Below are 15,064 nucleotides of genomic sequence, written 5' to 3'. Positions count from 1 at the left end.
GGACAGAGGCTGGTAAAAATTCCCAAGGGGACTCAGGATGCCTCTGCTTCTTTAAGGTGTCGGATTCTATTTCAAACTTAGAACTTTCTTTCTGCCTCGATCTGGGTGAATTCACTAGCATTAGTCTTATGCTTTCGCAGTCATAATTATCATCATGTAGGTTTATAAATGGGCAGCAAGAGGAAGAGCAAGGGAGGAGATTCTTCTGTTTTCCTTCTTCTCTGTGAACAAGAGTCAGACGAACCCAGATATGAGAGCTCAAGTTGAAATTGAGTAAGGACGGCGCGAAGCCCCAAAAGGGAAAGAGAAAGTGCAGAGTCAAGGTGTTGGGCCTGGCAGAACTCAGGGCTGCCTTCGGTTTTCTTTTTAAATTAATTAATTAATTTATTTATTCATTTTTGGCTGTGTTGGGTCTTCGTTTCTGTGCGAGGGCTTTCTCTAGTTGCGGCAAGTGGGGGCCACTCTTCATCACGGCGCGCAGGCCTCTCACTATCGCGGCCTCTCCTGTTGCGGAGCACAGGCTCCAGACGCGCAGGCTCAGTAGTTGTGGCTCACGGGCCTAGTTGCTTCGCTGCATGTGGGATCCTCCCAGACCAGGGCTCGAACCCATGTCCCCTGCACTAGCAGGCAGACTCTCAACCACTGCGCCACCAGGGAAGCCCCCTGCCTTCGGTTTTCTTAACTCAGGAAAACCTACAAACAAGGCGGAAGGTTTGCTGGGAATTGGTAGTTAAAACAAGAATGAATTCTCATCAGTCATCTAAGGAAGACTGGATTAAATATACTTCAGAAGTGTGTTGGTTTCAAGTTTTGAATGGTTTTCAAGAAGCCCTAATGTGATTTCATTAAAAATGGGTTAAAGTAAATTATACACAGTTCATCTATTAAATGCCGTTGCTAAGTTTGCAAATGGAATTTCATTTTTAATAAATTAAGGTCTGAAATGAAGAACTGTAAAAAAAATGTTCTTATTTATAAATATCATAAGGTAAGAATATGGTTACTGTCTTATTTTTAGAAAAGGAAATGTAGGTTCCTTTTTAATACCTTTAGGGGCTCCATGTGCTTATAACTTAGTTATAAGAAAAGGTATGATGTAGCACATCAGGATGGTTTGTATTATATTTGTTGAACCAGTGGCATATCTTAGCACTCATTAATGTCACAAAGCTAAGTTCTACACACACATACAAAAGGAAATTATTCTCCACACACACACAAAAGGAAATTGGTTGACTATAAATATATTGTATGAAAAAGAAAGGAGAAAATCAAATTACCAAGCTAAAAATGTGTCATTTCCATTTTAAGATGGCAGAGAGAAAACGAAAGTTTAACAATTTAAAAATTACCTATGTGCCTACTCTTTTTTTAAAAAATGGACACCGGACTTTATAATTTATATTTATTAATTTCTGTCTGCCTCCTTTTTCCTTACAGGGCATGCTGCTGAAGCGAAGTGGCAAATCACTGAACAAAGAATGGAAAAAGAAATACGTCACCCTGTGTGACAATGGTGTGCTGACCTATCATCCAAGTTTACATGTGAGTATTGCTCCTTCGGAGAAATTAGCAGGTGTTGGGCTGTGAGGGGCAGAGGGGGTCCCCAGCACAGTCAAACCTTTCAGCTCTGTTGGAGGTTAAAGTAGTATTTAAATGAGAGTAAAAATTTTAAGTGAGAGTAAAAAGACAGGAGCAAGTAGTAGAAGAGAAAGGAGAAAAAAAAGAGATCTGTCTGAACATCTAGACTAGGGAACCCACGGTCAGCTTGAGCAGCTGAGAACAAAAACAAGAATTAAATGCAATTCATGAGTCAGTTTTTATTGTCCAATAAGAACACATACCAGTTTGTGAGGCAAGTTCGTTTTCTCTGTGTAATAATTTCTCTTATACTGGTGATTTTTATAAGATAGATTAAAAGACAATTAATTTCATTATTGGGGGAAAAGTAGACATTCCACCCACGGTGAGCTCTTCTAGAAAGCTTTGGTAAAACCTGAAGACGGGGTGTAATGACTATTCCAGAACAACACATTCCATGAATCCTGCGTGATGTTTATCTGCCTTGATGTAGACAAATGCGTAGATTAGAATATATAGTACTAGCTGGTTGTTTGATTATATCACAGTGTTAAGCTTTTCATTTTAAATACTTAAAAAAAATTGCACAGTGATTGGCAAGAAGTTAGAAATAAACATACAGAAGAAGATGAAAATCCCCAAATACCCACTGGAAAACATGACTGCTCACATTTCGGGGTGTATATTCCCAGCCATTTCTACACTCTGTGCTTTCTCCTTGCACAAGCATGCAGTACCCCTGTGCACATGGCATGTGGCCTGCTCTCCTAGACGATGCCAGATCATAGGCACCTTCCCATGTCAGCAAATGTATGCCACCATTTTAAATAGTTATATAACATTCATTCTGCACATGTGCCCTAATTGACTTAACAGTATCTCCAGAACAGACATTTGGCAAGTAAATTTACATGTTGAATGATTTTTGCTGTTGTAAGTAACTCGAATCAGGTTCCTCTTTTGACACTTGTGTGCCCTCATCCATTTCCCGCAGATTCCTAGCCGTAGCCTTCCTGAGTTGAACAGTGTGTGCTTTTATGGGCTTTGGGCATGTAGTGCCAAATTCCTGGGAAGACGGTATCAGTTCAGCTCCTCTGGCTTTTTCCCCTGCGCTCTCAGGGACGTTTCCCTTTTTAAAAAACCTTTCCAATAGGATGGGTAACAAATGGTACCCTCGCTGTGTAATTTGCTTGCTGGGGTGAATTGCCCTTTTCCCTCTTGTCTTTCAGCAGTGGCTTCACCTTTCTGAACCGTGTTAAAAAGCATGTGTTTCTTTAGGTGTCTCTGGTGTGTTTCTCCTGTTGATGGCATGCTTCCCATGCTTCACCATTAAGTAGACTTTTGAGATATATACTCCTTCTTTTACAGAGGAAATTCCTTTGTGCTTGATTTATTTGGGGTTATTTGGCTGCTTCTCCAGTGACCTCCAAATCAGAGACTTAATCCCATCCCATGAGACCTGCCTGTGACAGTCCTGTCCCCCTCCAGGTCTTTGGGGTTCTCTCCGCAAAGCTGCCCCATCAACAAGGAGGCTGCCCTTTCTCTGGCGTAGTTCTTCCAAAGACCCCGTCAGAGAGCAAAGCCTGATTATTGACCCATTTGCTTTATGTTACTTAGAGGGAGACGTGCAATCACCATCTTCTTGCTGGGGAGTAAAAAAGTGAGATCTGATTGATGATGCATCTGAAGTCACCTTACGCTCACCTGCTAAGCTCAGGAGCCATCAGAGGGGCATTTGCTCCTTCTTGCCAAGGGGGAAAGATGGTAACAACAAAAGGTGGTACTGGAACATTCCTGTCGGAGGGCTGATAACCACTTACTTTTCATCTCAACCTCTTGGTGATATAATCACCATCAGTTCTTCAAAAATTCTCCCACACAGTCTGCTTCTTGTGATGGTCCTCAATGCCATCTTTTTTTTTTTTTTCCCTATGTATGCATGGATATTATTGGAATCCAGAAAAGGAACACAGTGGGGCTTTGTTATGTAATTGTAGGGCAAGCAAGAGCCAATGTCATTTGCAAGTGCATTTCAGTTAATGCCAGTCTCTTGGGAACTGGAATTATTGATGCAGGTACACAGTTCCCTGAGGGAGTGGCTTAATCTAGAAGTGGATTTGAATTACTAGAGCATGAAGGGATGGCATGACCTTCATTGTAATCCTTCACTGATTTTGTCTATACAGCTAAGCTTTGGGTGAAGGTTTAGAGGGCAGTGAGTTTCAGGTATATTCTCTGGCAGGTACCTGGAATGGATCTGTTCTAGTCTAAGTTGTTGGGAGCTACAGATCCCCAGCAGCTGAGTTAGACTGGCATTCTTTGGTTCCAGATGGGAGGAGGTATTCAAGGGGATGTCCGAGGGCAGAATCCTGACTTTCCTTATTAAGAAATTTGGGAGCATGCAGATGTGTTGCTAATTCAAGTCCCAAAGTTCTGCATCATGGAGAATGGCCCCATTATTTGAGTCTGGAAAATTTCAAAAGGTGATAGAACCAAATGGTCTCAAACACTGATCACACTGTATCACTCACTCCCTGGGTTATCTCCAAGATGTATTATGGCAGAAAGACCACTAAGCTCATTGGCCACTTGTGCTGAGGACCTAAGTGGTTAAATGTTGGGGAAATCTTGCCCAGGTTGGTGGCTTTGGTTTTCAGTACTGTCGGTCATCACCCTCGTACTGGCCATGGAGCAGGGGACCTGCATTGATCTCAAGTAGCAGAGCCTAAATACAGCCTGTTCCTCTCCAGGGAGCCAAGGAAAAGAACTTGGCTAAACAGCCTGACATTTTCAGATAGTTTTCTACAAAGATTGTGTTTGTCCTTGGTGGAATAACTGTGCCAGCTCCTGTGTATCCTCGTAACTTCTGATGATGAGGTAATTTATTTACCAAAAAGGAAACTGGCATGCTTTTGTGAGGGTGGGATTCCAATAAGGTAATGCGCCTGTAATGGGGTGGGGTTGGGCGTCTGAGAGCAATAGGCCTGAGATGTATCAAACGTGTATCATTCAAACAGATGTTAGGTGGGGCCTGTAGCAGCCCCAGCGGCCCCTTCAAAACCAGCATTTACCTGTTGCCGTGTGGCTCTCTTCTTGGTGGGACAGGCATTTATTTCCTGTGCACACATGCACTGCACACGGACTCCATCAGGCTGGACCTTGACTCTATCACGAGTCACCTTCGACGTGGTGTCCTGTTGAACCCAAGTATCTCGGCGGGGTCTTGCACACAAGGAAGACTGGAGCAAGAGTAAACGACTGAATCAAGCTCGTGTGGAAATAGGCCAGCGTGGTGAGGGCCCTGAATTGTTTTATTGCAGTCAAAGTGCGTCACCTTCAGAGCGTTGCCTGCATCAGAGAGCGTGGTCTGTAAGGCTGGACCCCCTTTGCAGGGGCTGATCTAGACAGCTCCTTTGTTAGCTAGCCAATTTAAAATCCCAGATGACCACCATGACCAGTACTCCTGGACCGACAGGCAGGCAAGGCCAGGAGTTTATGAGAAGGTACAGAGTTTGCTGCTGGACAGAACTGCCCCACAAGCCTCTCCTTCCCCAGCCTTGCCGTATCACCCCCTCAGCTCCCCTTGGCTGCCAGCGATGCTGGTTTTCTCAGGTGTTTTCTTGGACCAGATGCTCCAACAGTACTGGGCTCTACCTTTAACTTACTTTGGGCGCTGTGGAAGCAGGAGACTGACCATTTCCTTTAAAAAAAAAAAAAAAAAACACCCACACGACTCTTGTATTTTTTTGTCTTCGTTGGATGCCCTTTAAAAAAAAGATCTCCCAGAAGAGGTCATTTCTATTCTTGAGGGAAACAGATACGGTTTCCTTATTACACAGGTGTCTGTGGAAGTGTTTATGTAAAGATCATCCTTTGGACCCGAACCACAAGTTTCAATCCCAGCAGACGTCTCGCACGCGTTGGTGGGGTAGAAAACAGACCCAGCCTTTGGACACAATAAACAGTCAGTGTGTGGCCCCAGCTGTGTGCTCAGCTTGTGGAATCTTAGCAGGATGACATGCTCTGGCTTGTCAGAAACGGTGGCTTCAGAAACAGGCTGGCCGTCATGAAACTGGGGGGCCTCAGCTTTGCAGCCGGCAGTGGGGTTGGTGTGAGACCAAGTTCACTGAGTGTTTGGAATGGGTCAGCTGCCAGGGGATCTGACGCTGGTCCCCCTAGATGGCCTGTCCCCCTCAGAGCTCACATGCACAAGATTAATAGAAAGGGACCTCGGGTGGTGTCCCCAGGACATCACTTCCCGCTGGTCACCATAGCTTCAGATTTCCCTTTCCTTCTGGCACATCCTTTCACACCCACATCTTCTTCCCAAGCCCTCAAAGTCGGCCCAGTTTGACGGCATCATCCCGGATGTGTCTTTCTGTTTTTCACCCCAAGCCTCATCTCAGCTCCTACCCAGATTATTTAGGAGCCCAAAATCCTTGCTCCCTCTGACACACAGCTTGGCCTCATTCTGCCATTTCTGTAGCACAGGCGTCCCTAAGCCTTCCCTGTACCGCAGATAGACGTCATTGAAGGAAGCTTTTTCACCCCAGGCCATGTTTCCTGTTGTTGAAAACCTTAAACAGTTCTCTTAGGGAGGAGAGACCCTCTCGGAGCAGTGGAATAGAATCGCCTGTGTGTGGCCAGATCGTAGGAAGTGATCATCTGGAAATCAGAGGGAAAGTGGGCCAAACATTGATCCCACCCAGACGGAGAAAGTTCCCTACAAGTTGATATCAGCGATGCCTCTGGACCCCAGATTTACTCACACTGTTGTCCGTGAAGTCTCAACCCCACCCTTCGCCCACTGCCACCCCTCCTGGCCTGCTTCCGCTCTTCCCCAGAGGCTCAGGGGCCGTCAGCAGTGGCTGGCTTGGGCTCATGGGGTCCCCCTCCCTCCTGCATTGTAGGCAGAGAGGAGGTGATGCAGGCACAGGAGGAAGAAGTGATGGTGGATTTCAACCTAGGTGTTCCTAAAGATCGGTGGTTCCCGCACTGGGGAAGGATAGCCATGGGGTCTGATGGCAGGGGCAGAATAGCTGAGCAGAGCAGCCGGTGGGGGAAGACTGAAGGAACCCACAAGTCCATGGCATTGTCTCTGTAACTGAGTGTATCAGCGCCTGGTCTGTGGTGGGCCTGGGCTGCCGCCTTTTCAGAAGGTGGACCTTGCCTGTGAAGCTTCAGCTCACACATCCTACCCTTCTGCACACAGTCAGGCTTCATTTCTTCTCAGTGTGCATTTTAAGGTGGACATCGAGAAACTGGCTGCACAGCGTCTGCTCTGGAAATCCAGAGAAAGAATCCTTTAACTGCAAGGGGATGCTTGGTGTTATTGTCTTCTCAAGCTCACTTCAGACTCTCAAGAGTGTGTGCGTCTGAAATTGTCACCAGGAACCCCTAGCAAATGGAGGCTCACAGAGTCAGTTGGACTTCTAAGGACACCCCCCATTCCAAGTTTGGAGTTGCTGGGTGGGATCAGTTTCATGGTAAGACGAAGACCCGGGCTCAGAAAACAAGCCAGTTGATTTGATTCGTCTTTCTTTCTCAAGATGCTGTTATTAAATTAAATAAAACCTAGAAAGCAGTTTAGATAACACATGGAAAACTCAACCAAGGTAACGAAGCTGCTTTGGCTTTGTAGAGTATCCGACTGCCCTGGTTTTCCTAGGATGCAGGACGTCCAGTGCTAAAACCTGGGAAGTCCCAGGCAACTGGGAGAAGTTGGTCACCCGTGCTTCAGGACTGACCAGCTTAACTGCTCTCTCATCTCCACGTGGCATTTTGCAAAGACAGCCCTAACTATATAAATAAGACTGAAATAGTAAAAAGCAAGCTGTTGGGCTTCCCTGGTGGCACAGTGGTTAAGAATCCGCCTGGCAATGCAGGGGACACGGGTTCGAGCCCTGGTCCGGGAAGATCCCACATGCCGCGGAGCAACTAAGCCCGTGCGCCACAACTACTGAGCCTGTGCTCTAGAGCCCGTGAGCCACAACTACTGAGCCCCTGTGCCACAACTACTGAAGCCCACATGCCTAGAGCCCGTGCTCCACAACAAGAGAAGCCACCGCAATGAGAAGCCTGCGCACCGCAATGAAGAGTAGCCCCCGCTCACTGCAACTAGAGAAAGCCCAGGCGCGGCAACGAAGACCCAACACAGCCAAAAATAGATAAATAAAAATAAACACATTTTTAAAATAAATAAATAAAAAGCAAGCTGTTGACTTCTGCTGCTGCTTTCCGTGGTCTATATTTTTTTGATCCTCGGACAAATTGTACAACTATAAGACCTTTAAAAAGCCCTACCTGCTTAAGTTTTCTGGGGGAGACACGTCTTAGTGTACCGAGGTTTTATGACACTCTGCTGGTTCCTAGTCTGGGTGGGTGAAGGGCAGCCTGTTCCGAGAGCCTTGGATTCCCTTTCTGTGGACTTGAATGTGAGCCTTAGGGAGCACCTTGATAGAAAAATGGGGAGGATAATGAGAAAGAACTTGACCTCGGGGCTGCACAGTTCAGCATCGCCACCCATTCATCTTCCGTGTCGAAGGAGCTGCCGTCGAGGGCACGGCTGAAATTCCTGCTGACAAAGGTGTGTGCGGGGGGATTCCTGAGTGGACCTGAAAGAGTTCTCTCTTGGCTGCAGGTCAAGCCAAGGACGTTATGGTGCCCGGACCAGGAAGGTTCTCCCGGCTTCCTCCTGAGCACGTGTGGCAGGTGTGGACAGCCCACCTGGCTGACCTGTGCTTGAGTTGCTCACACTTTTGGAATCCTCCCTCCTGGATTTCTTTCCCTTTCTGTATGTTGCCTGAGTTACAGCAGCAGCTGGGGTGCTGTCATTTCTCCCTGCCCTGCAGAACTGGGCTTTTCCTTCTTACGGGACATTCATTCCTCATCAAGTGCCTTAGACTCGCCAGCTCCACAAAGCCTCAGATTCTGCAGGTTGCTGACATTTCCTTGTTTTTTTCCCCATGGACTTGAACTCTGAATTGTCATCAGAATGCTGATTTCAGTATAAGTTCCTAGTTTCAAAATCAGGCAGAAAAATCCACTTGTTTACTGATACTGATGCCAAAATAACAAAAAGATGTGAGATGCTTTCCTAAGTAGGTATGCTTCTCAAAAGAAATAGTTAAAGGTAAAAAGGAAGATACCTTTTGTTGTAAGAAGAACAACTCTTGCCTGTACCCACTGCTGGTAACTGTCATTTAAAATAACACAATCCTGGGAATTCCCTGGCAGTCCAGTTGTTAGGACTCTTCCGGTTTCACTGCCGAGGGCCCGGGTTCAATCCCTGGTCAGGGAACTAGGATCCCACAAGCCGCAAGGTGCGGCCAAAAATAAAAAATAAAATAAGATAACACAGTCCTCACATAAAATGGGGACGTTTTACTTGAGGATTGAGCATTCACTAAGAATCAGTCCCTTCAGCCCACTGCACACCCGTGAAGGGAGACCCCCATCTCTTGAGGTGGTGAATTGAGTTACACGCAGAAAACCTCTCCCTTGTTTTCCCCAGAACGTTGCAGAAGCCAGGCTACAGGGCTAGACAGACAGATTCCAAGCCCAGATTTCCAGATGTAGAAGCTTTGACTCATGGAATGACTGATAACCCTGAGAGAGAAGTCAGGCCTCCCTTTCTTTCTGAGAAGATGGTGTCTGGCGTGTCCTGGCTATGTCACACCGCGGCAGTCAACCTGCTTCGTTCTGTGATGAACGATTACGGGATCTTGCTACCCCTGTAGAAGCCGCGGTGCCGGAAGCTGTCCTCGGTCTGTATGTTCCTCTCCAGTCTGGCTTCTTGTGTTTCTGGTCTGATGCTCGTCATGCAGGTGGACCTTTGTGCCCTTTGTCCACGGGAGGTACACCTGGTTCCCAGGCTGCCCACCTGTCCTGGCGCCTCTCACGTCGGTACCGCTTCGTCTAGTGTAGCCTCACCGAGGGCAGGGACTGTGCCCGGTCCCCCGTCTGCCCAGGGCTAGCACGGGCTCAGCACACAGGCCCGGACGTAGGGGCCACGTGGCAGGGGCCATGGCTGCTCTGGAGCTTCATGTCAAGTCTTTGCCCCCAGGCGGCCTGCGCTCCACACCTGTCCTCGGTGATCCTGGCTCTGCTTTAAAAATTCTGGTGAGACTGGGACGGAGAAAGCCACCCACACTGCACAACTAGACCTCCCTAAGAATAGATCAGCTTACGTCGGGGTCGGAAGAGAACACACACCCAAATGGCATTATACGGATGCCATAAAATCTTGGAACCCAGAACAATCCATGTACAGGTAGGTCAGGAAAATACGTCGGCATCAGGGAGCAAGGGGCTGGAGCTTTATGGCAACAAATGAGCGCTTCTGTCCTCTAGTCTTACTGCCTGTTTCAGACAAGTGGGAAAGGGTTTGTAAACGGTACATCGGACCGCGACAAGTACATTGGACCATGACAGGTGTCTCTGCAAGAGTTTCTCAGACCGGCAAGAGTCAGCTCTGAGAAGCACCGAAAATCGCGAGCGTGTCTGCTGCTTCTGGGCCTGAAGGGATAAGCCCTGTGTGCGGGGCTTTGTCGAGGATGGGACAGAGGCTCACGTCCTTCAGTCTCCAGCGTTCTCTGCTTCCCCAGAAGCAACCACAGGCCCTTTATCCAAACGGATCAGTTTCAGGGCAGACCTGGCCTTTCAAGCCAGTGTTGTGGGAATCACCTCGAGGATCTGGAGGTGTTGATTTGTCCACCTCAAGGCGTACTGAATGCTCTGCCTTTTCCAGGGCAGGAACCGACGCAGCTTACGGCAGGCGCTCGATGGGAGAGTGTATTCTGAATACACCCCCCTGTAGTCAGCGTAGGAGCGTAGGCTCTTACGTTTATACGCACGTGGCTCTGGACGGAACTTCATTCGATGTGTTTTATCTACAGATGAGATCAAGGTGTGTTGCATCTCTGTGGCCTCGAAAACTTCATCACCTCCTCCCGTCTTACAGTTCCTTCCTTCCTTGATTTCCGAGGCGTTCCGTCAGACTCCCCCCCCCCCCACCCCACCGCCTCCACCTGAGTCGATACCTTCTGGTTGCACGTGGACAGAAGCAGCCACGGACCGGGCCCCCTCATTCGTGGTTTCGGCTCCTGGCACGGCCCCATCCCCGCCGTGGCGGCCTGGAGGTGCCCCTGTGGAGCCCCTGGAACTGGGCAGCTCCCTGGAATCAGGAGGCGCCTTTCGAGGTGATTGCTCTGTTGGCCTCTCCTTCTCCGCCGCGGTCCCTGGGAGTTCATCAGGAAGACCTCAGAGGTCACAGTTAGAGAGACGACTTCCCAACCCCTACCTGTCCTGAACTTTCAGAACTGCACGTCTGCTCGGTTCTCCTGGAGTGGTACCTGCCCATCGCGTTTCCCAAAACCTGTCCACCCGCAGTGCGGAGAAGAGCAAGTCTTCCCGTGATCCGTCACTTGTAATTCACATCACACGTTGATTTCCGTCCCTGCATTTGTTTCTTTTAGACGTTCTGTGCGGAGAGGATTCCCGCTTCGCTTCAGACGGCGTCCTTGCTCCCTAGCAGGCCCCTCCGGGCCTCACCTGCTCCCTCAGTCTCCCGCCATCCCTCCTCCACAGCTCTGGTTTTCTTTTAGTTCCTGGCACTGGCCGTGTTCTGGGGGCTCCCGGTCCTAACAGATGCAGTCGCTGCCACCAGCAATGTTCCTTCCTGCCCCCCCTCCTGGTGGTGTCTTACATGTCACTTCCTCCCGGAAGCCTCCTCCCCTGCTAGGCCTGTGTGGGCACCGCTGCTGTGTGCCCGCACCTTACCCTCTGGCTCATTTCCCTGTTCTCTTGCCTTATTTCATGGCCCCGATTCTCCCCCAAAACTGGGAGCTCCTCGGAGCCAGAGACATTTTGGGTCCTGTTGCCAGCGTTTCCTTCACATTGAGCCAGTACTGTTTTGTCGAAGGAATGAAAGAATGATGGCACGATTAGCCGTACGTGTGGCCTGTCCTCACATCTGTAGGCCTGCAGTTCTGAAACTGTAGGAAAGGAAGCCACCATGCGATGTTTTTAAGCCACAGAAAAGTGTCACAGTCACTTCCAGGCTCCATTTCGGTAGAATGAAGAAAAGGTCACCAAGGTGGGAGAGGAGTTTGAGATTTTTTTTTGGTTTTGTTTTGTTTTATTTGTAGTAAAATACACATCACATAAAATTTGCCATCTTCACCATTTTTAAGCAGATAGTTCAGGAGTGACAAGGCCATTCCCAGTGTTATGCAACCGTCACCACCATCTGTCTCCGGAACGTCTTCATTTTGCAAAACTGAAACTCTGTCCCCATTAAACACTAACTCTGAATTCCCCCTCCTCCAGCCCCTGGCAGCCACCCTTCTACCTTCTGTTTCTATGAATTTGACTATTCTGAGTACCTCCTAGGAGTGGAATCACGTAGTATTTATGTTTTGTGACTGGCTTATTTCACTTAGCATCCTGTCTTGAAGGTTCATCCGTGTTGTAGCATTTCCTTCCTTTTTAAGGCTGAATAACATTCCATTGTATATACATACAATACCATTGGATATATACAGTCCAGGGATTCAACCAACTGCAGACCGAAAATATTCGGGAAAAAAATTCCAGAGAGTTCCAAAAAACAAAATTTGAATTTATCGCATGCCAGCAGCTGTTTATGTAGCATTTACATCGTATTGGGCATTATAAGCAATCTAGAGCTGATTCAAAGTATACAGGAGGATATGTGTAGGTTGTATGCAAATACTATGCCATCATATATAAGGGACTCGAGCATCTGCGGATTTTGGTGTCCATGGAGGTCCTGGAACCAGTTCCAGGTATACATACCACATTCTGTGTATCCATTTGTTGGATGGACACTTGGGCTGTTTCCTCCTCTTAACTATTGTGAATGATGTTGCTGTGAACATAGGTGTACAAATACCTCTTTGGAGCTTGAGGTTTTAATGTAAAAACTACAGCGTGGGAGAACTATTGAGAATGGCTGAATTTCAAGGTGCCCAGCATTAATGAGGGCCCTGGATGAGAAATAACCACAGAGAAATTCGCTAGGACCAGTCAAGAACATGGTGGGTTCTGGAGGTTTAATAACCTGAATGATGGTCTGGAACCCATGTGGCATGCAAACACCCACCCACCCCTGCCCACGTGGGCCATGGGCTCTCTCTGTGTTTGCCAAGCGCCCACCAAAGGTGAGGGAGGCTGTCTCTCTCTGCTCTTTAGGTGACCTGGGAAATATTTTTGGCATTCATCCAACGAGTTTCAGATAGTATGGTAAATTATTTCTCCCGTATATCAATGATTTCAAACCCATGGAATGATACTGCCACCGTAGTATAAATATTTTCAGGGAATAGCTACAACTTTTGTTAGAAAAAAATGACTACTGAAAAACTCATACCTATTACACATACACAGAAATGTTAGATTCTTTGTCAAAGTCTTATTTCTGCCCTGAGGAATTCCTTGTTTATTTTAGATAGCCCTTGGGCTTTGAAAGTGTTTAGATTGATGGTTAAAATGGCCAGAATGCAGGCTCACCGTAGTACACATTGTCTTGATGTTGAGAACAGAGTGACCATAAGTAGGGTGAGATCAGACAAATAAAGTCTTCATATCTGTTTAGAAATTAGACCACCAGATAGCCTAGACCCTACCTAACTTAAATTTTTTTCTACATTAAAAAATTCTTCTGCCTTCTTGCTTTTCAAAAAAAAAAAAGTATGTATATGTTTTTATAACTGTACAGATTTAACCATGTAGCTTGTGGATCTGAGTAAAGCTTCCAGAGGAGTCCTTGGAATATTGTCTTATCAGTACGCAGCATGATGCTTCATCCTTGTACCCAATCTGTATCACTTTGTTTTCCATTTCGGGCCTTTTGAGGGTTACTAATTGTGGCCGGAAATTCTTGCGAAAGGTAAATAAATCAAACCCGTTCATTTTCTTCACTGACGGCAAGTCGCTCCAGAGAACTGTCAGTGGGAGAGATCGGACGTGGGGGACAGTGCGGGAATGTTCTTTTTCCCTGCTGCCAAGAAATGGAATTTCATTATTCGACTTTGTAAGTATGTGCTTCTCCGGTTCTAACCTGGTTGCCGGCTGGTTGCTACAGTGTTGGGAAGGAAGGAGAGGTGGAGATGGAGAGAGCTGCTTCTTCTCAGGTGTGCCTGTGGCCCCAGATGGAAACCAATCAAGGTGCGATTGATGTTCATTAAGTGCTTGTCAAAACTGAAAAATTTTCTAATCAACAGCCATCTAGCCGCGGCCCCGCCGATGGCTGGGAGTACCGCCTCTGCCGCAGCGGCTGTTTGCCTGTTACAACTCTAGGCTAAAAATCCGCTGATGATTACATTAGGCTAAGCTGCGAAGTAAATGAACCATATCTTATTTAGGTGCCATGAGCTTCAGTGTAGTCCTGCCCCGCAGGGAACTTGATAGCATTTTATGGCTTTAAAATTAGTGTAGCTTCCCATTTGCTGCAGGGTGCTGCCTGTTATGCCTTTGAACTCAATAAGCAAAGGGAAGGGGGCCTTTTGTTTTTCTCCCTTGCATTTTAGCAATTTTGTTTTGCATCTTTTCCAGACGGCATTTTGCAATAAAAATGTCTGACTACCCTGTACATGCCTCCCCCACCAAAAAAAAGAAAAGAAAAAGGAGGAGAGGGGAGAAAAAGAAGAAGAAAAAGTAGAAAATGTCACGCGTTTGCAGAGGACAGTTTTTTTTTTCCTATGCTGTGAAGTGAAAACTATCTTTGCAGGTCACCCCCGTGGCTTATCCTGTCGGAATGGCCACCCCCAGTGGGGACGCTGCCCGCACTTCGGGAAATGCCCACATAAAATCAGAGGGCAAGTATTTCAGTATTTTTATTGGACAAGGGCAGTAAGAGCCAACATTTCTTAAGGGCTTTGGCATTCTTTCAAGCTCTTTGTATATTGTCTCAGTTAATCGGGACAACAATCCCATGAGGCAAGAACTGTTAACACCCTTATTTTTCAAGATGTGGAAATCGGGACCCAGGCTGATTAAATAGCGTGGCCCAAGCCCACAACTCCTAACAGGCAGAGACTCCCAGGCACTGTCACTCTGAGGCCATCCTCTGGCCCGGAGGAGGCTACCTTTGTTTTCTGTGGACAGCCATCCTTGGTTTAGGAAACCAGAAAACTATGTTCATCAGTGAACTGACTGCTATTCATCTGAAATGAATCTGATCATACTACTGTAAACCACCTTGGCGGGCAGTAAGTAGCGTTAGGAAAACAGAAGAATCACTCCTAGAAGAGCAATGCATCAGGAAAAAACATAAACAATGAGACTTCCAGACAGGCCTAGTGAAAGTTTTGAAATTAGAAGAAGTACTTAAATTTTGTGATGGGCAAAAAGTGAAGTGGGAATTTTTCTGTCCTATGTTGGGTCAAATGCTAGAAGAAAAGGCTTAGCGATCATTAGTGTCCTCTGAAGACAGACGCGTGTGCTCTTCTGTCTTAAAAAT

General features: G+C 47.0%; 1 protein-coding gene across 14 annotated transcripts in view; it reads left to right on the top strand.

Moving 5' to 3' along the window:
• The window catches only part of AGAP1 (ArfGAP with GTPase domain, ankyrin repeat and PH domain 1), a 551,343-nt gene that overhangs the window by 339,167 nt on the left and 197,112 nt on the right, over nucleotides 1–15,064 (top strand). For all 14 annotated transcript variants that reach the window (XM_082395530.1, XM_082395527.1, XM_082395538.1 and 11 more), the window contains exon 10: nucleotides 1,441–1,545. In XM_082395530.1, coding sequence (XP_082251656.1) covers nucleotides 1,441–1,545 — 105 coding nt within the window. The remainder of the gene's footprint in view (nucleotides 1–1,440; nucleotides 1,546–15,064) is intronic.

This window comes from Balaenoptera borealis (assembly GCF_965194805.1).
Source record: "Balaenoptera borealis genome assembly, chromosome: 6".
Classification (NCBI taxonomy): Eukaryota; Metazoa; Chordata; class Mammalia; order Artiodactyla; family Balaenopteridae; genus Balaenoptera; species Balaenoptera borealis.
The sequence above is the reverse complement of the archived record's forward strand: the minus strand, read 5'-3'. Positions and strand labels throughout refer to the sequence as shown.